This window comes from Hyperolius riggenbachi, chromosome 3 (assembly GCF_040937935.1).
Source record: "Hyperolius riggenbachi isolate aHypRig1 chromosome 3, aHypRig1.pri, whole genome shotgun sequence".
In the NCBI taxonomy this organism is placed as follows: domain Eukaryota; kingdom Metazoa; phylum Chordata; class Amphibia; order Anura; family Hyperoliidae; genus Hyperolius; species Hyperolius riggenbachi.
In genome coordinates, this window is record NC_090648.1 from 98,517,525 (window position 1) to 98,540,537 (window position 23,013).

The window sequence follows — 23,013 nt, forward strand, 5'->3', positions numbered from 1 at the left end:
CATATATCAGCATCCCCTCACATCTGCACTCGATCACATAACAGCATTGTTTCATATATCAGCACTTCCTCATATGCTCCTCCCACCCGACTGACTCCACACAGAGATGTAGATGTTAAGTAGACACACACAGTATTTATTTGTAGATTTTTATTATAAAAAAGGAAACATTTCTTTTCTGTAAACAGAAATATTAATCTGAATAACCCAAAATATACAGTAAGCTTTATATGTATATAGAAGCAGACTCTTCCCCCCCCTCCCCCCCCAAAAAAAATAAAATATATGTAGCAGCCAGAGACTGGGAGAGGCACAAAATCTTTAGCAAGCGCACATATAGAGCTGAACTGATACAGATAAATATACTTTGTATAATTCATACAGACCTGCACATGTGGACAGAATATAAGGTATGAGACAACATTGTAAAACCAAAGCTTGCAGCAGAAGAGAAGTTACCTAGAGCCTACAGATGTGGTGATATGGCTGAAACTGGCCTCGAGGAGGAGGTAACCATAGCAGCTATCAAAAAGACAACCTCAAGTAAATCAGTGTCCTCGATTTATTAATAAGAAAAATAAAATAGAAGTGGATGAATTCAACTAATGAGCTAAGAGGGTTGCACAGAAATGGTTTAGTTGGGACCCTGTTAGACCCCCTTATTGGCAGGGCTGTAAAGCCTGGTTGCTCAGGAAATATGGATTTTGTGAAGATAGCGAGTGTGGCATCTGGGGGGAATATGCGGATCAAGCCAAGCCAAATAGTATCACTAGTCAGGTCCGGATGCCATAAGGCATTGTAGGCACGTGCCTAGAGGCATCGGGGGGGGGGGGGGGGGGGGGGGGGGGCACCACTAGCTACTTAATGCTGAGGGTACCTCTGATTACCTAATGCTAAGGGACACTGGTAGCTACCTATGACCAACAGGGAAAGTAAGGGAGAAGTGTCAGCTCTCAACTTTCCACTGATGAGATCTACCTTCAGTTGGGGGCACCACTAGCTACTTAATACATAGGGTATCTCTGGTTACCTAAGGGACACCTGTAGTTATGATGGGAATGGGAAGTAGGGGAGAGGTGACAGCTGGGACAGCCAGCACACTTGCGGATCGGCAGGGGTTTGTAGGTTCATGGAGGGCAGTCTAGGATGCCAGGACATCTGTGTCTATAGGCTCCTGTGATATAAATCTGGGCCTGTCATCAGTACTTTGCTCATTAATGGCCACAACATTCAGTTAAGCCTAAATCATTACTGTACAACTCTCGTATCTCAAGGTTACCAAGCTACCAATAGGCTTGATATAGCAATGATTATCCCATGTATAAGGGTGGCCTAAGGATACACAGATAAGCACTGTGTTGTCTGCAATTACAAACGTATTTAGAAAGCTGCACAAAAGACTGAAATATTTCAAGTCTTTGTACACAGTGATTATTTTCTATTAAAATTATATATCAACAAATCTTGCAGCACTTTATGGAGTACACAGAAACACTTTTATGAGTCCCTGTCCTTAGAGGAGATCTAAGTCTCATACTCTAGGCACATTCATACACTCACACATACAGTACTCTATCCATAGGGCCTGTGTTTTGGCATAAAACTAGCAAACCTACGTGTATGTTTCTGGTGAAAACAAACATGCAAAAAGCGTTCAAAATCTCACAAAACATCTAATTGCTATTGGAGACACGTTCCATGCAACTAATGTCAAGTATGTAAGCCACACCCACTTCATTGATAAAGAAGCTGCATGATGATGCGCAAATGTAAGGAAGCTGCGTGACATGCAAATATTCCTGTGATTGGGCATTTATAAGGATGCTGCTTGATGTGCAAATATTCCAGTGATTGGCCTATTTTTATAGAAGTAGCAGTATGTGCAAATATTCCTGTGATTGGCCTATTTTTACAGAAGTAGCATGATGTGCAAATATCCCGGGGATTGGCCTATTTTTATAAAGCTGCATGTTATGCAAACATTCCTGTGATTGACCATTTATAAAGAAGCTGCATAATGTGCAAATATTCCTGTGATTGGCCTTTTTATGGAAGCTGCATGATGCGCAAATATTCCTGTGATTGGCCTTTTTTATGGAAGCTGCATAATGTGCAAATATTCCTGTGATTGGCTTTTTTATGGAAGCTGCATAATGTGCAAATATTCCTGTGATTGGCTTTTTTATGGAAGCTGCATAATGTGCAAATATTCCTGTGATTGGCTTTTTTATGGAAGCTGCATGATGTGCAAATATTCCAGTGATTGGCCTTTTTATGGAAGCTGCACGATGTGCAAATATTCCAGTGATTGGCCTTTTTATGGAAGCTGCATGATGTGCAAATATTCCTGTGATTGGCCTTTTTATGGAAGCTGCATGATGTGCAAATATTCCTGTGATTGGCCTTTTTTTATGGAAGCTGCATGATGTGCAAATATTCCAGTGATTGGCCTTTTTATGGAAGCTGCATGATGTGCAAATATTCCAGTGATTGGACTTTTTATGGAAGCTGCATGATGTGCAAATATTCCTGTGATTGGCCTTTTTTATGGAACCTGCATGATGTGCAAATATTCCTGTGATTGGCCTTTTTATGGAAGCTGCATGATGTGCAAATATTGCTGTGATTGGCCCTTTTTAATGGAAGCTGCATGATGTGCAAATATTCCAGTGATTGGCCTTTTTTATGGAAGCTGCATGATGTGCAAATATTGCGGTGATTGGCCTTTTTTAATGGAAGCTGCATGATGTGCAAATCTTCCTGTCATTGGCCTTTTTTATGGAAGCTGCATGACGTGCAAATATTCTAGTGATTGGTCTTTTTTATGGAAGCTGCATGATGTGCAAATATTCCTGTGATTGGCCTTTTTTATGGAAGCTGCATGATGTGCAAATATTCCAGTGATTGGCCTTTTTTATGGAAGCTGCATGATGTGCAAATATTCCTGTGATTGGCCTTTGTATGGAAGCTGCATGATGTGCAAATATTCCAGTGATTGGCCTTTTTTATGGAAGCTGCATGATGTGCAAATATTCCTGTGATTGGCCTTTTTATGGAAGCTGCATGATGTGCAAATATTCCAGTGATTGGCCTTTTTTATGGAAGCTGCATGATGTGCAAATATTCCTGTGATTGGCCATTTTTTATGTAAGCGGCATGATGTGCAAATATTCCTGTGATTGGCCTTTTTTATGGAAGCTGCATGATGTGCAAATATTCCTGTGATTGGCCTTTTTATGGAAGCTGCATGATGTGCAAATATTCCAGTGATTGGCCTTTTTTTATGGAAGCTGCATGATGTGCAAATATTCCAGTGATTGGCCTTTTTTATGGAAGCTGCATGATGTGCAAATATTCCTGTGATTGGCCTTTTTTATGGAAGCTGCATGATGTGCAAATATTCCAGTGATTGGCCTTTTTTTATGGAAGCTGCATGATGTGCAAATATTCCAGTGATTGGCCTTTTTATGGAAGCTGCATGATGTGCAAATATTCCAGTGATTGGCCTTTTTATGGAAGCTGCATGATGTGCAAATATTCCAGTGATTGGCCTTTTTATGGAAGCTGCATGATGTGCAAATATTCCAGTGATTGGCCTTTTTATGGAAGCTGCATGATGTGCAAATATTCCAGTGATTGGCCTTTTTATGGAAGCTGCATGATGTGCAAATATTCCAGTGATTGGCCTTTTTTTATGTAAGCGGCATGATGTGCAAATATTCCTGTGATTGGCCATTTATACTATACACTGTACTTTGGAATCTCTGCCTCTGGTGCTGGGAAACCTTGTCACGGCTTTGTCAACAAGTTAAGCTGGAGTTGGACCATTCATAGCACAGTGACTCCCCCGCTGTGATTGTTCATGAATGGACAGACTGCAAGAAAGTCTCATGAAAACAGGCTTACACGGTCACCCTAGCGGCTAAGTGGTTTGCAATCATATCTTGCCAACACCGAGGTCTTTGATTCAGTTCCAGCAGGGCTGCTATCTGCATGTTCTCCTGGGTTTACATATGTTTTACTAGGTGCTTTGTCATTCTCTAATGTTCTGCAAAACATAGTGATATATTAAAGCTCAAATAAACTCAAATCTGAACAAGACATATCTTACCAGCAATCAGAATGAAAAGCAACTGTAAGCACTGCAAAGAAGCAAAGTTTCAAATGTGTTTGCCAAAGTGCTACAGCTCCCTTCCTCTCCGTATGAAAGTGGGATGGAACTCGCTCTTGTACCTATTTTTAGGTACAATAGTTGTTTAACATAAATCTCCCCCCTTTTTATGCATATACATCCATATAAATGAGTAATTACCCTGTTGATCCCCTTGATTATAGCAGAGAGTGCCGAGCAGAAGGTAGTTATGACGCCACACTCCCCCGCTCCTCCCCATCTCCTCTTTAAAAAACAAAACAAAACATATAGGGACTTATTTGAGGAATAAAGGGTTTTGCAGTGCATACCTTTTTGGGGAAAACTATTTTTGGATGCTAAAACCCTATTTAAGCCGTATAGACATATGCACAGCTGCAAGCAAGCTGCTACTGTGGGTTTTCAAAGTGTAATTTTAATTTCCAAAGGAAGTTCTTATAATTTAAATGAATCAACATGATTGAACTGAGAATTTGTCAGGTTCACTTTTGGGTTTGGTTAAAGGAAACATCAGAACCCCCCAGCCCCAAAAAAACAGATCTACTTACCTGGGGCTTCCTCCTGCCCCAGCAGCCTATGTGTTTCTTGCCACAGCTCCATTCCCAGCTGTTGTCCCGGGGTCCCCTACATAGCAGCTGGCGGCGTCGGCCGCTTCTGCGCCTGCATGAAGTCGCACCGCTTGCAGTTGTGCTCCCGTAGTCGGGAGTGTTCTATGCAGGGCCAGTACTCACTAAGTCACCGGCTGCTATGGAGGGGACCCCGGGACAATGGCTGGGAGAAGAGCTGCAGTAAGGGACACATAGGCTGCCAGGGGCAGGAGGAAGCCCAGGTAAGTAGATCTGTTTTTTTTTTTTTAAAGCCTAATGTTTCCTATAAGGTTTAACTAGTCCTCACACTAAACACCACCGGTGTACATGTAGGCAAATATGTTATTGTGTGACTGTGGCCTGACTTACACTAGAAAATAGCCAAACATAAAGGTGATGCAGTCATTATCAGGGCAATCTGCTGACAGGTTGCCTTGTAAACATGAATACTTGGCTTAGATAAGCATTCATGTTTAAAGCGGACCTGAACTCAGAACGTCCTCTCTGCTCTAAAAGATACACAACAGCATAATAACCTTTAAACAAAACATCTCTTTGTTAGAGCTGATACAATAAATATCCAGTGTTTCTACTTCCTGATTCATGGAAGCAGACATATTGTTAACAGCCTGTGCTTTCAAATGAGCTTATCTGCCGCGGCGGTCATGTGACACGGGGAGAGATCAACAAACAAATTGTAATTAGTCAAAATTAAGGGGGCATTAGACAGGTTAAACTCTCTAAATACATACAGGGTGCATTTCCCTATGTCTTCATTCTGTACTGTGCAAGAGAATAGGGGGTGGGGGGAATAAACATTGAATGGGCAGTGGAGGTTACCATAGGTTTTATAATCGTCCTATTCAATTCCTCTTTTGACAGGAGTCAGTCAAGCATATACAGTACAAGTGATTGCCGCAATCCAGTTATCATCTGTCTATGTTAAGTGTTCTGTAGTTACGGTAGCTTAGTGCAGCAGAAATAAACAGCTGGTAATGTTTGCCTATGAACAGAAGCGTTGTATATGAAGATTGGGAGTGGGCACACCATCTCACCAAAACTCGGGTGCTTGTCACGAAGCAATATCACCACACACCTTGATAAACGGGGGCCCTGCGAGGCCCCACGAAACAATTGTCGGCTACTTCTGTGGATATAATGGCTCAATAAAAGAGCGTGATTCCTGCAAATACGGTGTGCTGATATACTTGATTGCTATGAACGGAAGCAGTCTAGGTATTCTTTACAGATCACGAATGTCTGCCAGTATATACAGATTACTTCCACACTCATCATACAGTATATTGAGTTACACAGGTTGTTCTGTACATGTATATACATTTACACAGATATGCAGCTACAGCAATAGCAGTGCAGAAAACCCTGTAGTGTTAGGTTAGGAACCCAGTGTCTGGCCGATATGAAAACCCCAGGATGTCCTGTGAGGCTACAACAGGGTTACCATGGTAACACAAGCCACAGGCCCGGATCCTAGTACAACTGTACAAGTTACTATGGACCTCCATCCAGAATCCAGGTAACATATTCCCATTACAGCTTCTTATTGGTTCCCTGTCTTGACATATCATACATGACACCTCTTTTGGATTTGTTATGTAGCTGTAACATTTACACAGCAGTGATGGAGGCGAATATCAGCTTTATATTTGGATTAAATACACTATTTAAACATGCATTATTTTAAGAAGGACACAATCAAGAAAAGCTATATCTGTACATATATGGATGACAGTGAACCTGGATGACATCGCTGAGTATTGGAAGGCAGTCTGTGAGACTGTCTGGTTTTCTGTCATTTTCCTGTGTTGACAGTTATAGCACCAACCCATCTGGAGGATAATGTCAGCATGTTGCTATGGAAACAGCTCACGTAATTAAGGGAAGGCATGCTCCTTACATGGCAGCGAGCGCTGCTTAGTAAGACATGCATAGCATGTGCTACTGCACATTAAGCTGTACTGCCTTAGCAGCGCGGCTTAATGATTCAAGCCCATCGTGAGGGAAAGAAGTTTAATTTTACTTATCTGGGATTTCTTCCATCCCCTGCAGACTACCAGGTCCCTCAGTGTCACACCATGTGCTGTTCCAGCCCCGCCTGCCTCCTCCCATAGTCAGCAGCTTTCTGCGCATGCATAGTCTGTAAAACTAGCAGCTGCACAGAATGTTCCCAGCCGTGGGAGCACGATTGAGGAGATGGGCAGCCAAGCATGCGCAGTAATTGACTTTAGTTTGGGGAACAGCGGCACAACTGAGTGGACTGGGAGGACACAGTGGGACCTGATAGACTGCGGGGGGCTGGAAGAAGCCCAGGTAAGTAAACGTATACTCCTCCCACTTAAAGGATACCTTAGTCTTCAGGAAAATTTAAAAACGGGGCTCTCCTGATGCCCACTGCTTCCCCCTTTCTCCTCCATCTCCCTCTGTTATGATGCACCGACCCTCCAAAGCAACATCCAAGTTGGCGAGGACTGCGCAGGCGCTGCACGGCAATATTCGTCCTTTGATTGCGCGCCCGTGGCCAAGAGCCCTCTGCACAGGCACACTGTCAGTAATTCGTAGTGAGCATTCGCAGAGCACTCCTGGATGCGGGTACGCGATCAAAGGATGTGAGTTGCCAGGCAGCACCTGCGCAGTCCTCACCCACCCTCCGGACCAGGAAGTAGCTTTGGAGGGTCAGTGCATCATGACGGAGGAGAACAGAGGGAGCGGTGGGCCTCAGGAGAGCCAACTACATATGCCTACACCGTTTTAAATTTTCCTGAAGACTAAGGTATCCTTTAACAGTCACTGTAAAACCCAATCAACCCCCACCCCCTGAAAAAAAAATGATGGGCTTCAGAGGGTCCCAGCACTGGAGGAGGAGGGGGACAAGGGAAGCCTCAGGTACACTTAAAACTTACCAGCTATAGTATAAATATATAAATGTCCTCATATTTTTAATTCATGTCTAGAATTAATACAGATTTAATTTAATGATGGTGAACCTTTCCTATCGTCCGTTTATGCACAGTCAACGTTGGAGCTGCAGTGGAACCCCCATAGCTGACTTGCAACAAAGGCTGCCTGATATTTGATTGAAATGTATATTTAATCTATATTTTGCACACTGCACTGGCACCCTAGCACTTTCCCCTGACGAAGCCCCCCTTTGAGGGGGTGAAACATGTTGAGTTTGGTGTGGGGTTTAAGTATCTTTAGTAGTATATTTAGCAAGTGAGAGAGGGCGGATATCCCAGACAGTTAGTCTGACTGAGGATTGATCAGAATGTATTCCTCTCTTTCCCTCCCCCCTCCCCCCCCCCCCCCCCACACACACACTCCTTGATTGAGCCTTCAATATAGGTCAAGCTATCAGCAACTTACAGATCTTAAATAATTTAATAAAAGTTATGTTTTAGTGATTATTAATCTCCCCCTAATAGGGTTACAATTGGGAATTGATATTAAGAAAGTAGTAAGATTCTGTTGAAGAGGGTGAAGAGAACATAGAACGCTGTATGGTGAGGAGGACCATGCCTGGTAGACTTGCTGATGCGGTGGCCCCACAATAGGTATGCGGCTGGGGTTGCATTGCTCAGGCATTCTATTTACAGATACGGATACGGCCTTATAATCCAGAGCTAGATTGTATTTTGTATTGTTACAATGCCCTCATGTAATCAGTAGGAGAAACAGCTGAACAATCACTCAGCATTGCACAGACAAAAGGCAGAACATACACACACACACTATCATCCGAGCACGTACTCATAGCTGCCAGAGGGATATGATTGAGCTGCAATGGCTTAACCCACTGCGGAGGAGGAAGTGTTGGAGGATGCTGGGGATCCGGTACTGGAGCTGTTCCAGAACAGCCAGCGTCTCTTGGGCTGCCTCTTCTGGTGGAGGGCCGTCTCTTTCTCTCGCTCTCTCTGAGCTCTCTGGAAGTGGTCTTCTTCCTTCAGGTACCAGACGGGGGGCCATCGCTGAGCCTCCAGGGTCTGCTGATTCTCTGAGAATGAAATACGGAGTGTGAGGACTACAGTATCAAGAAAAACATCAAATATGTAACTGTGAATACAGATTTTCACTCTTAGTTATTCAGAAATTGTGCCCACTAATGGTACGATTTCCCAAACCATCGACCGTCCGATTTGATCTTTGCAATTGGAAAACGATCGTTTGGGACCACTAGCGGAGAGAAAATGATAAGCAATCCGATCAGACCAAAAAGATTTGTTCAGAAATCTGTGAAGTCGATCAGCACCGTTAACAGTACCTGATTCGATTGCTTGTCGACCATTTGGGGGATTGTACCGATAATGGGCACCTTAACAACATTAATATCACTGGCTGTAGTAGAAATAGAAGTATAACGCCACTTATTTTTCATATTTATTAATTTTGACATTTTAAGGCACAATACAGAATAAGGTAACTTGACAGTAGCTCAATAAATGTTCAAGACACCACATCACAACATACTTAAATTTACAATGTGTCAACATGTTAGAATGGAGCAATAGGAAACCTCAACATATCTTGCAACAACCTTGCATATCTGCTATATTCCTTAATGAGGTCATTTCATCATATACCTTTTATCTTAACAGGTCTGTAATTTATCCGGCTGTGTGCCAAAGAACAAAAAACATTAGGGTAAATGTGAAGCAACCAAAAAAGGTCCGATACTCACCTATGTAGGGGGGGGGGGGGAGGTTCTGGATCCCACAGAGCCTTCCCTCTGGTCTCCTTTGTACCCCTTGTTCCAGCGCCGTCACCCCCATTTAAATTTGCCACCTCGGGAGGAAGCATTGGTGCCTTCGAACACTTCTGAAGATGGGCGGCTCCATACTGCCTATGGGCGAGTGCTTGCTCAGGCATGCACAGTACGGAGCAGACCGTCGTTGAAGCACTCAGGAACACGAAAGCTTCCAAAGCCTCCCAAGGGCTTACGGACATGTATTGGACCAGTTGGTCAAATACACACAATGGGGGTGATGGTGCTGGTACAAGGGGAGCAAGAGAGAACAGGGCAGGCTCTATGATATCCAGAGCCTTCACCATCCATCTGACTTTTATTTTTTATAACTCACTTCACATTTACTTGATCAAAAACAACAGAAAACCTTGGGTCCAGGGAGATTGCAGGTCTTACATTCCATCAGTTAAATGTTGATCAGGATAGTAGAAAAGCATGCAGCCGGCACCATCTATATGTACTTGATGCTCCATGAGCTATCAATAAAAGAGCATTAAGTATGGATGGTGCCGGCTGCATGCTTTTCTCCTAAAGATCCGCCTGGTGACCGGATAGCCTTGGCACATCCCACTTACATTGTTGGACGGTGTGCTGCCTCCTCTCTTGCTACTTGATCAGGATAGTATTAATGTCATTGCAAATTCCAATATCATTGATCAGGAAAACTCTTAAAATAATCTGACTCTCTATACCTGACCCAAATTGTCCATATTTTCATAAACTTTTCTGAGCATGTATCTCATGCACCATACCTTCTAACACTTCTATGTGGTCTAATCCACACATCAGCTCTCTCAAAGTTGGAAAATGGTGCGTTACCCAATTTCGCATCACTACTGTCTTGGCTACATTGAGGACATGTCTCATTACCAACCCCTTATACGTAACAACACTTCTAAATCAAATCATAAACGCTGAGGCCTAGTTCATATGGAAGACCGTGCAGGTTGAGATTCTCAACTCTCGCAGCCAGCCACATAGCATTTGTGCAAAGTGGTTGTGCAACACACGTGTTTTGTTAGACGTTCATCAAGTTTTGGAGAAGCCCTATTAGATATGGTACAGTGATCGCCAGATAGCTATACAGTAAGGGGCGCTGCCAGGATACAGGCGAGGCACGTCCCCTCTTGGGGCCTCACTGTAATGGGGGCCTCACTCTGCTGCTGGCGGGTCCCCCCTCTCCGCAGTGGCGCTTTACTAACGTCCGATTAGTGGCATAGCAGCAGAAACAGACGCACGCGCTACACACGCTCGACGTATGTAATCCAAATGTGGAAGTGACCAATGACGTCACTTCCGCATTTGTATTACAGAAGGCGGGAGCGGGTAGCATGTGTGTCCTGTTTCTGCTGCTATGCCACTGATCGGAGGTCTGTTATGGAGAGAGGATCAGCTCAGGCAGGACAGGAGGAGACAGAAAATTTTCAGGACCAGTCGCCGCTGATCTGAGGTCTGTAAACGTATCCTGCCTCTGCCTGCACTACACCCATCACCCTGCTTCACCCCACCCGGCAACCTGCCCCTGCCTGCACACAGGACCCTGCACTAGCCTGCACCCATCACCCTGCCCCTGCCTGCACCCAGCTATTGGCTGCACCCATCACCCTGCCTGCACCCAGGACCCTGCACCAGCCTGCACCCAGGACCCTGCACCAGCCTGCACCCAGGACCCTGCACCAGCCTGCACCCAGGACCCTGTGTCAGCCTACACCCATCACCCTGCCACTGCCTGCACCCAGGACCCTGCGCCAGCCTGCACTCATCACCCTGCCTCAGCCTGCACCCAGGACCCTGCACCAGCCTGCACCCAGGACCCTGCACTAGCCTGCACTCATCACCCTGCCTCAGCCTGCACCCAGGACCCTGCACTAGCCTGCACCCATCACCCTGGCCCTGCCTCAGCCTGCACCCAGCTCTTGGCTGCAACCATCACCCTTCCCGCAACCATCACCCTGCCCGCACCCATCACCCTGCCCGTACCCAGGACCCTGCGCCAGCCTGCACCCAGGACCCTGCACCAGCCTGCACCCAGGACTCTGCACCAGCCTACACCCATCACCCTGCCGCTGCCTGCACCTAGCCCCTGGCTGCACCCAGGACCCTGCGCCAGCCTGCACCCATCACCCTGCCTCAGCCTGCACCCAGGACCCTGAGCCAGCCTGCACCCAGGACCCTGAGCCAGCCTGCACCCATCACCCTGCTCCTGCCTCAGCCTGCCCCGGCTGCACCCATCACCCTGCTCCTGCCTGCACCCAGGACCCTATGCCAGCCTGCACCCAGGACCCTACCCCTGCCTACACCCAGGACCCTTCGCCAGCCTGCACCCATCACCCTGTACCCAGGACCATGCATCAGCCTGCACCCAGGACACTATACTAGCCTGCACCCATCACCCTGCCCCAGCCTGCACCCAGCCCCTGGCTACACCCATCACCCTGTGCCAGTCTGCACCCAGGACCCTGCACCAGCCTGCACCCATCACCCTGCCTCAGCATGCAATCAGCCCCTGCCTGCACCCAGGATACTGCGCCAGCCTGCACCAAGGACCCTGCGCCGGCCTGCACCCTGTCCCTGGCTGTACTCATCACCCTGCCCCTGCCTGCACCCAGGACCCTGCACCAGCCTGCACCCATCACCCTGCCTCAGCCTGCACCTAGCCTCTGGCTGCACCCATCAGCTTTGCGCACCGCTTTCTTTGGTGTTGGGGCCTCACCAATTTTTGTGCCACTCCATTCGTGGAAGGGGGAAAGGGCCTCAAGTTATAGGCTGCTTGGGGCCACCAAAACCCTAGCTGCACCCCTGTATACAGTAAATACATTTCATCACTTCCTGTTTAACCATTCTCTGTAAACATCTGTCCACCCAAATATGCATCATCAGCTCCACAACTACAGTCGCTGACCCTCACAAAGTGCTCCTATTTGTGTCTATAGTGGCAGCTGAGCTGCAAAACTAGCTACTAGCTACTAGTCAGATGCTGCATGTGATGGTTTTTAACTGCTTGATTACCATCTCACAGCTAATGAACGCACCTGCCTGTTTGTATGCTATAATTCAATTCCATTTATAGGATGGGGAGTGGCAGATAATTAGAGGTTGTTTTGCACTCAGTGAATTGGTAACTGCACAGTTTATCTGCTTTAAAACTATCCATGTGAACTAAGCCTTAAGAGCGTGGTAAGAGCGCGGTTGGACCTAGATATACAGTCCAATTATGGTTCTAATGAAGGATCCTTCTATAGTCATGAACGTTGGATTAGTTACTGGGGTATGTCATATGGTGTCATTACTGGGGGGATATCATGGGGTGCTGCCTGCTACTGGGGGCTGTCATAAGGTGCTTTTAATTATTTATTTATTTATTTATTTATTTTTTCTTATTTCTGACTCCGCTCCTATTTTCTACCCAACTTAGATCAAGCTGGCTTCATAGATGCCCTCGTGTTGGGAAATATTTGCATCATAGTCAGAAGAAGAAAAAGTATATAAGAAAGCTCTTTAATACCTTACAAAATTAGCCTTAACAAGATATAATAATAACTATCCTACCCTTACTCATTCAGACTCTCATTCTCTCGTCCATCCATCCATATTCCCATAGCAGCCTTTCTAAAGTTCCTCCACCTTTCGTGTAGCTATAAATGGCTCTTTATCTAAACCCGTCGTTCTTTAGTAGTAACAAAATCCTTAGCGTCTATTCCTTTACTCCGAAGCCCGTTAACGCAACTAACGCCGCATTTAACATAATTGCAGCAAAAACAATTTATTGATTTCTACCTTATATTTATTATCAACGAGCTCCGCTCCCGCGTCTAAGCGCCATAAGTCTGCCACATTGTGAAGGAACCTCAGGTATCATCCTTCCTCCTCCCTTCTTTTATCAATAATAGTAGCCCATCTTTCCTTAATTTGCTGTATCTCCTGCTCTCGATTATGCATGCTCTCTTCAATTTCCAAACAATTATACACCTCCCATATCCATTCTGAAATTGATGGTAGGTTAGGTTTTTTCCAGTTTTTTACTATCATCATTTTTGCTGCCAATATGCCATATTTAATTAACTTATAATCACTTTTTTAATACCGTTAGAAGTCCCAAGCAATGCAGCGAAAGGATCTATCCTGTAATTGCTATCAACTTCTTTTATATAGAAAAATTCAATCTTTTTCCAAAAGGTCTCCACCACTTTACACTTCCACCACATGTGGATGTAAGTGCCTTCCTCCTTCTGGCATTTCCAACAAGTTCTGGAGCGCTCACTGAGGGCTCCTCTTGATTTTAGCAGGATAAAAGTACCATCTTAAAACTACTTTATATTGCATAACTTGGTACTGCCTACTTTGAATGCTCCATATATTGTCAAAAACCTGTTGCCATGGATTTAGACCCGGTAAAGAACCTAGGTCAGTTTCCCATTTCCTGCAGCAACTTAAATTACTTGTAGGTAACATCTCGTCCATAAAACAATACATTTTTGAAAGCAGCTTTGGCACCCAGCTACATTGTACAATAAACTTTTCCAGTAAATTCGGTTTCCACCTGATTTTCCCTTTTTTAGACTTTAATGTTGTAGTTGAATCCTGCCCCAATCTGTAAAGCCAGTTTATCTGCTTTAAAACTATCCATGTGAACTAAGCCTTAAGAGCGCGGTAAGAGCGCGGTTGGACCTAGATATACAGTCCAATTATGGTTCTAATGAAGGATCCTTCTATAGTCATGAACGTTGGATTAGTTACTGGGGTATGTCATATGGTGCCATTACTGGGGGGATATCATGGGGTGCTGCCTGCTACTGGGGGCTGTCATAAGGTGCTTTTAATTATTTTTTTTTATTTTATGTTTAAATCTACTTTTTAAGTTTTAACTGTTTTACTGTTTTTGCTCAAAGACACATTAATTGAAGTATGACAGAGCTAAAATCTAAGAACCATTGACCCTTTTTATCTCTTTCCTGCTCTCAGATGCCTTTTTCTGCTAGGAAAGTGTTTTATAGTTGTAATTTCTTATCAGAGAGGGTCACACTGTAGTCACTTCCTGTATGAGTCAGGACTGAGTCAGCCACTTACATACCTGATATTTAACTCTTTCAGGCAGAGAAAGAAAAAAGGAACACAGCATAGTTATTAGTGTACTTGGCACTGTACATACCCATGTCTATCTCATCATGTCACACGTCACTTCGGGTATCCTTTAATTGAATTATTTGTGATTGTGCTGCCGAGTTATTTGTGGGATGTGTTTTTGCTTAAAGAGGAGCCGTAACAACATCTAGTAGAATACAGTAACTTATTTAGGATACTTTTACATTAAATGAATATCCTGGCTTTAGAATCAGAAACACTTCCTATAGCTTTATATTCCTGTATATTGGTATGTAGCCCCACCCCATTGATATTTATCCTAGGCTGCTGTTTATTATGTGGATTTCTCTCTCCGTGTCCTCCAGGGCTCTCGATCTTTCGGGTGAAATCTCCGTCTGACACATGGCAGCAGATGGTAATCTGACCATAGATACAGAGGAAGAAATACAGCGCTGATCTGGATCCTGGGGAGGTGAGTTCTGTGGGGGGCTGTCTGAACTACTTCTAAATGTCAGGGTCTAAAAGCTGAAAAAATGGCACCGCTTTTAGACCCTTAAATCCAAAACTAATCAGAACACCAAAGAAGTTATCCAATTGAACATTTTGGTTTAAGCATGACTCACTGCAATCAAACTAAACTGACAATAACTCATTACTCTTTCAGCCTGGGCTATCTTGGAGTTGGAAGCACATACATTGGATAGCTTCAAATATAAACTATTCATGTATAAATTAACCTATTTTTTTCCCTAACAGAATGTTTTCTTAAAGAGACTAACAAAAAAACAAACCACTCCGGGGGATACCAGTACTTACAGTACCTTGAGGGGGGAAGCCTCAGGGTCCCAATGAGCCTTCCCCAACATTTGTAGCTTGGGAGAATCCAGCACTGGCTCCCCCGAAAACTCCTCGACAAGCGGCGCAATATTTACCTGCCGCAATCCTGCGCAGGCACAGTAGCGGCTCTTCGTTCGGGCTAAGGTGGAAATAGCCGAGCCTGATCGTATCCGCTGTACTGCGCAATCGCGAGTCCTTTGTGCCTGCGCAGCAGAGGGGATAGGATCATGCTCGGCTATTTTCACCTTAAACCCGAACGAAGAGCCGCTACTACGCCTGCGCTGGATCACAGCAGGTAAATATTTAACTCGCCGCTGTTCGGGGGTCGCAGCGCTGGATTGCTGGGACAGCGGAGGACTCTCAATCCTAATGAGGCTTCCCCCTCTCGAGGTAAGTTTCCCCCCAAAGGGGTTTTTTTTGTTACAGGTTTACTTTAAAACATTTTGTCTACTCTTTAGGGCCTGAACACACTTTCATGTTGCAAAGCCAATTGCGTGCGATTTGCAGAGACATCAGAGAGTGCAAGGACAGCACTTCCTCATGTACCAGGTGGGCAGACATGTGCGCTGGCAAGCAGTCCGTTCTGACAAGACACTGCTGCAGGGATTTCTGTTCACAGTGCAGTGCTGTTCCAGTCAGTGTAGTTGAATTGGATCATCATTGCAGCGGAGAGTCACACAGCAATGCGAGAACCTGCCTGGGCCCTGGAAGTGTGAGGTAACTGAATGTTTGTAGTCTGTAATAAATAAAAGGCTACAATGACAACTACAGCCCTGACAGCCAAACTTTAACAGGTTATGGTTCTAAAATGTAACCTGGCGATTCACATGACATTCCCTGTATGTTATGTGACACTAACATTATATAATTAGTATTATTTATAGCATATTTACCTAATTAATATACAATTAAAGAGTTGGATGTACCATAAATGCTTCTGAATAGAGTACAGTCTACAGGTTGCATACACGTGACATGTTTGCCAATGTAGATATTCCAAAACACTCACCTGTGGAGACCAGCTTAATTTCCCGGGGGAATTTCCTGCAGACGCGGTTGTAATTTGTAGAGATGTGATGTAAACACCAGGCTGCCAGCTGCTGAGCACCGTGGAACTGAAAGTGACCAGAGGCAGTGTCATGGCATGAGGGCAGTGCAGAATGCTTACAGATAAAAGGATAAATATGCAATGCTTTACCTGGGCAGCCTCTAATAACATGAGAGCTTCGCCGTCTATATCCTTGTTATTCAGAGAGGCGTCTGTCATTACCGACACTGTATGCTTCTCTGCAACAGAACAATAGTATGAAGTCACAGGAGAGTAACATGGACAGGATGAAATCCCTTATTGACAATGCTGAATTTCTCACAGCAATTATTTCACAGCATTTGTAGGTGTCCTATTCAAATTTCATGGTGTACGAAGTTCCCTATATGTGAGTTTATTGTTGCAGACCAAGCCAACGTTTCAGGACACACAGGTCCCTTCATCAGGGTTCACCAAGTCTGTCAATCAGAGTGATACGGACCAATGTGCAGGTAGTCAGTCTCTGAACACTCGCTAGCAAGCGATGTGTGTTTGGCGGAGGCTGCTGCTGCATTGGTCACACAGCACTTGCTAGAGAGTGTTTAGAGACTGACTACCTGGAAATTGGTTCCAGTGATTCCCCTGTGTGCCCCGAAACGTTGGCTTGGTCTGCAACAATAAACTCATTTATTTGGGAAGTGCCAACTTATGTTTTGATGGTCTTGAAGATAGAATAGGGTGTTGAGAAGCACCCCCACTGATTGGCTTGAGCACCCATACATAATATTGGCCTATATCAAGGGTGTGCGGGAATACCTTACCACAAACTGTCCCATATATGTGAGAATATTGATTGACGATTATTATTATTTATTGTATTTATAAAGCGCCAACATATTACGCAGCGCTGGACAATAAATATATACAATGATACAAGGATGACATACATAGGGTTATACACATAGAACAAAGTTATACATACAAATTGTACAAAATACATGATCATGCAATATGGGCTGGTTAGGTAGGCCCAGTAATACAAGTACAGGCTGTCATAGGACAGGAGCACATGATCCTGTAGATTACACTAGGGAGTGGAGGACCCTGCCAGAGGCTTACAATCTAAAGGGTGGGGTGGAAACACTAGGGGGGGCTGTTAAATATTCCTTAGAGAGTTACTGTGTGGTAGGAGGTGGGTAGGCCATCATAAAGAGGTGGGTTTTGAGGGCTTGCTTGAATGTGTTGAAAGAGGGAGCAAGTCTGATGGGTGGTGGAAGGGCATTCCAGAGGGTGGGGGCAGCTCTTGAGAAATCCTGCAGGCGGGCATGGGAGTGTGAAATGCGCGGGGTGGTGAGGCGAAGGTCGTTGGAGGATTGGAGGGGGCGACCTGGTGTATACCTGTGAACAAGCTCCGAGATGTAGGTAGGGCATGTTTTGTGCACAGATTTATACGCCAGGCATAGAATCTTGAAACTTATCCTGAGACGGATAGGGAGCCAGTGCAGGGATTCACAAAGGGGAGATGTGGATGCAGAGCGGTGCGAAGAATGGATGAGTCTTGCAGCCGCGTTCATCACTGATTGAAGGGGGGCAGTGCGTTTCAGGGGGAGGCCAGAAAGGAGTGAGTTACAGTAATCAAGGCGGGAGATGATGAGGGCATGGATGAGCAGTTTGGTCGTGTCCGGGGTTAAGAATGGGCGGATCTTGGAGATATTACGGAGGTGGAAATTGCAGGCTCTTGTGATGTTTTGGATGTGTGGGATGAAGGAGAGGTCAGAGTCCAAGGTGACACCCAGGCAGCGGGCCTGGGAGGTAGGGAGAATGGTTGTGTTGTCGATTGTGAGGTGTGTTGTCGATTGTGAGGTGGAAACCTGGGATGGGTGCAGCAGCATGGGGTGGAAAGATCAGGAGACGATTATAGCTTCTGATTGTCAGTACACTAAAGCCTGGTACACACCAAGCAATTTTCATTTCAGATCCTGCTTCCAATTGAAAAAATGATTGTATGGGGCAAAAAAAAATAGAAATAAGTAAATCAAAACAACTTGCTATTGTTCCGTGTGTATGTCATTTCGATGCATTTTTGATCGATATTCAATCAGAAAAATTATTGGAAATGGAAAAAGAAGATGAAAAAAAAAATATGTGCGCATTCGAACTCTCGTCTGTATCTGATGGATGTCAGATCTAAATATCAATTTGTTCACGAGCTCAGATCTGAAGTGAAAACTGTATGGTGGGTACCATGCTTAGCCACTTCCAGACCTTGCTAAATGAAATCTACGCCCTGTTTGGGTGCTGCTATCCCATCCAGGGCATAGATCAGCCACTCTGTGTGGTCTCATCACTCTAGCACTGTTCCGTTGCTGCACCTGCTTGCTCGGCTGTCACAGTGACAGCAGAGCTTCCGTATCTTAGTCAGATTACTGATACTCAAATGACTGTGAGCCAATCACAGCTACCACAATGCAAAATAGGGAAAGGGCGGCTCTGGTCCTTAATGCTGGGTACACATGATGCAGTTTCCTGTCCGATCGATGGGTAATCTAATAGGAAGTTGCATCCTATGTACATGTCCAATCTGCTACTGAATGTTAACAGGAGTGATTTTCTCGTGACAACTTTGAAAAATCGATCCCGTATATACATAACCATATATACATATATTGTTTATGTATATGGTTATGTATATGTCTATGTGTTGAAGCGATGTGTATGTCTCTATGTATATGCCCTGTATTCATGTGCCAAGCCCAATTCCTGGGCACGACCCAGTCGTGCATGGCGAAATAAAAGCGATTCTGATTCTGAAACAGAAGCAGATCAAACATGATGGAGATAATGGTCCGATTCCCGTAGATTGAACGGCAAATGGCATTGTGCATCCTAGTGGCTGCAGCTCTGGCACTTTCAGTCCGCCAGGAGAAAAGAGCAATATAAATGTCCTGTGTCTTGTCTTGTCTTTCAGGTCTCAGAATATATACTCCACAAATAAGAATGTGCTAGGAATGTTCTTATTAGCAACCAAGCAAACTGTTAATCTGGTGGCGATCTCCACCTGGATCGATTCCTCTCACAAGCAGTGGAGGAAATGTGGTTAGCTCAGCCATATTTGTTCCCTATGTGTATCCTAGCAATGCAATATATACCTGTTAGAGCCACTAAGTGAGGAAGGCAAAGTCTGTTTGCCAGTATAATGAGATCCAGCGGGTCAAGGTCAGGTCCTGCAGAGAACTGCCCGGTATAGAGGTACTCCAGCACCGCACGCATGCTGGCCTTCGAGGTGTACGGGAGAACCACCTGTGTATACAGAGCAGAGAGGTCAATGAAAAACCTGTTGTTGGAATGTGAATTTGACAACAGTTGATTATGTGTATATCTATGCATTACCAGCTATAACCACAGGGTGGCAGTGTGTTCTAGGGACAAATGTCTTATTACATCCAATGTCTACAATGTGAGCCATGAATAAACTTGTTTGTTATTCCTGGTGTGTTAGAGTCGATTCACACTTGAGCGGATACCGAACGGAAATGGTAAGCATCCGCAAGGCATTGTCCGTTCTGAGTCCGCATGCAACAACTACACCTGACCATTCCACCTCCACACCTGCACGTCAGCCTGTCCACTCCTGCATAGATCACGTCTGCATCGGCGCTCACCTGTCCCGCCGCCGGTTGCCGACACTCAGTCCCGCTCTTAAAGAGACTGTAACAAAAATTGCATCCTGTTTTTTATCATCCTACAAGTTCAAAAAGCTATTCTAATGTGTTCTGGCTTACTGCAGCACTTTATACTATCACTGTCTCTGTAATAAATCAATGTATCTTTCCCCTGTCAGACTTGTCGGCCTGTGTCTGGAAGGCTGCCAAGTTCTTCAGTGTTGTGGTTCTGCTATGAACTCCCCCTTCCAGGCCCCTCTATGCACACTGCCTGTGTGTTATTTAGGATTAGAGCAGCTTCTCTCTTCTCTCTTATCTTTTACAAGCTGGATAAATCGTCCTGTGAGCTGGCTGGGCTTTCACATACTGAAGAATTACAGACAAGGGCAAAGCTGTTTGCAGGAAGAAACAAGCAGCCTGAAACTTCAGTGCATGAGAACTGCAGGGGGAAAGAAACACACAAATGATCTCTTGAGATTCAAAAGGAAGGCTGTATACAGCCTGATTGTGTATGGATGTATTTTCTATGTGTGGACATACTGTACATCAACCTACTTCCTGTTTTGGTGGCCATTTTGTTTGTTTATAAACAAACTTTTTAAAACTGTTTTTAACCACTTTTAATGCGGCGAGGAGCGGCGAAATTGTGTCAGAGGGTAATAGGAGATGTCCCCTAACGCACTGGTATGTTTACTTTTGTGCGATTTTAACAATACAGATTCTCTTTAATACAGCCAGGAGGCCAGCAGAAGCTTGGGGCTCTCCATAGGCTACAGCAGGCCTATTCTCCCTAGCAACAGGGAGAATTTTCTTTGGTCCAACATGAACCAATGAGAATTTTTACTGTTGCCGAGGATTCCCATTGGTCTTTTGCAGCCCAATGGAGATTCCCCAGCCACTGGGCTGTTTAGAAGTAACCGTTCGGCGGCGACAGGCAGTGGGACACACGAGTATGATGTCGTGGCAGCGACGTGGATGGAGGTGAAACGGGCAACGCAGATGCGGTGATTAGCCTAGTGAGAATGGACAGTATACCTTCTAGGCTATCATTGGACACATTTTACCATCCGGTTCGGGAAGATGTGCCACGTGTCAAATGTGTTTCGTCTCACGTTCCGCGGCACACGGATTGGTGTAGGTCATGAGGCTAATTAATTTCTGTTTCTCCTGCATTCTACATTGGTGCGCACTAAGAAGCTAGATTATGATAGTATTTCCAGCACCTGTAACTTAAGCACCACTATAATTGTACACTGGATATACTGTGTAATATAACACTGGCCTTTCCATACACCTTGGCAAATTGTTGCTTATCTACATGTCCAAAAGTCATCAAAAAACTACTAAGAAATGAACTTCACAGAAGTCATGATGCCAATCAGCTAAAACCAAACCCTGAACCATGCATGGCCTGAAGGGTAGTGCATTTGCTTTGCAGTCCTACAGTCCATGCCAGGACACTACCTGCATGGAGTTTTCCAGTATTCTGTGAATGTGCATGGGTGTCCTATGAGTGCTCCAGGTTTCCTCCCACAAACATAATGGCATGCCCACTGGCTTTGTCAACACCCACCCATTAGATGGTGAGCCCTACTGAGGGACAGTACCAGTAAAGCAAATTCTCTGAGCAAATGTGTAGAGCACTGTGGAATATGCACCAATGTATAGCTTTGATCTGGCTAAACAAACACAGAAACACAGAGCAGTGGATTTCTTCAGCAACTATCTGTGAAATAAAGACTTTTTATTGTGTACGAGTGCCGTTCTGCTTTTTTTTAACCAGAAGGCAAAAAGGTCAGTTGGCATTACACATTTCCCTCACATTCTGAGATCTTTAAAAAAAAAGAAACTTCTTCAGTGAGGGCTTGTTCACACTGCAGGCATTTTTGTTATTTTTTTAAAAGCGGGCAATTTTTCAAAATCGCCCTGAAAGCACTTACATAATGATTTTCTATGAAGATAGTTCATATTTAAGCGGTTCGTTTCCGATCCATTTAAATAAGCGGTGCTTGAGCCATTTTTTAGGCAATTCCACCTTAATAGAAGGTATAGGAAAAAGGTTTTTAAGAATAAATACATTTTATTTATTATTTTCCGGATCAAAGAGTCCACTTCCTGACTTGCGTCAGGGAGTGAATTACCAAAACGCCCTGGAAAAACGCGTCGGACACCGCTAACAACAACAACAAAAAAAATCGCCCACCTGAGCGCCGAGAATCGGAAAAAAACGCCTTAAAATAAGCCCACCGCGGACGGACACGCAAGCCGAACGCAATGTGAACAAGGCCTAATTGTCAAACAGCAAAAGCTAAATTACATGGGGTGATTTACTAAAGAGAGGTTAACTTTCAGCTCTTCAGATTTCTGGTTTGTTTTACACTCTATGTAACAGTTCTGGTTATTGCGCATGCGGGCTTATTTAATAACCATGCAGGCACAAAGTACATAAACCATGGTGATCATGGATCATCCTACACTCACTTCACTTTAGCAAATGAATCAGTTACTTTATGTGAAGACAGTTTTCACATTACTTTGTTGTCTGTGGTGCTTAACTAAACAGGCCCACAAGTGGCATACCCATTTTCCTCCTGTGTTAAAGAGAAACCGTAAAAAAGGATTGAACTTCATCCCAATCAGTAGCTGATACTCCCTCTCCCATGAGGAATCTTTACCTTTTCTCAAACAGATCATCTGGGGGCTCTGTATGGCTGATATTGTGGTGAAACCCCTCCCAGTGTGTGATGTCAGGACCATGGTACTGACATCACACTGTGGGAGCCTTGTTGCATTGTGGGAAATAACAGCTGTTTCCAACTGCCAAAAAAGCAAGCAGCATCTCCTTCCACTGACATCACTTGCCATCAGTAAAAATGTCGCCATGTGATAAATGTCAGAATGTAAAT

General features: G+C 44.6%; 1 protein-coding gene across 6 annotated transcripts in view; it reads right to left on the reverse strand.

Moving 5' to 3' along the window:
* Positions 1 to 8,092: 8,092 nt before the first annotated feature.
* The window catches only part of RHOBTB2 (Rho related BTB domain containing 2), a 149,171-nt gene continuing 134,250 nt past the window's right edge, over positions 8,093 to 23,013 (reverse strand). For all 6 annotated transcript variants that reach the window (XM_068272299.1, XM_068272300.1, XM_068272302.1 and 3 more), the window contains 4 exons: positions 19,595 to 19,745; positions 16,617 to 16,705; positions 16,428 to 16,533; positions 8,093 to 8,749 (listed from right to left, as the gene is read on the reverse strand). In XM_068272299.1, the coding sequence (XP_068128400.1) occupies positions 8,544 to 8,749; positions 16,428 to 16,533; positions 16,617 to 16,705; positions 19,595 to 19,745 (552 nt within the window). In that variant the 3' untranslated portion in view covers positions 8,093 to 8,543. The remainder of the gene's footprint in view (positions 8,750 to 16,427; positions 16,534 to 16,616; positions 16,706 to 19,594; positions 19,746 to 23,013) is intronic.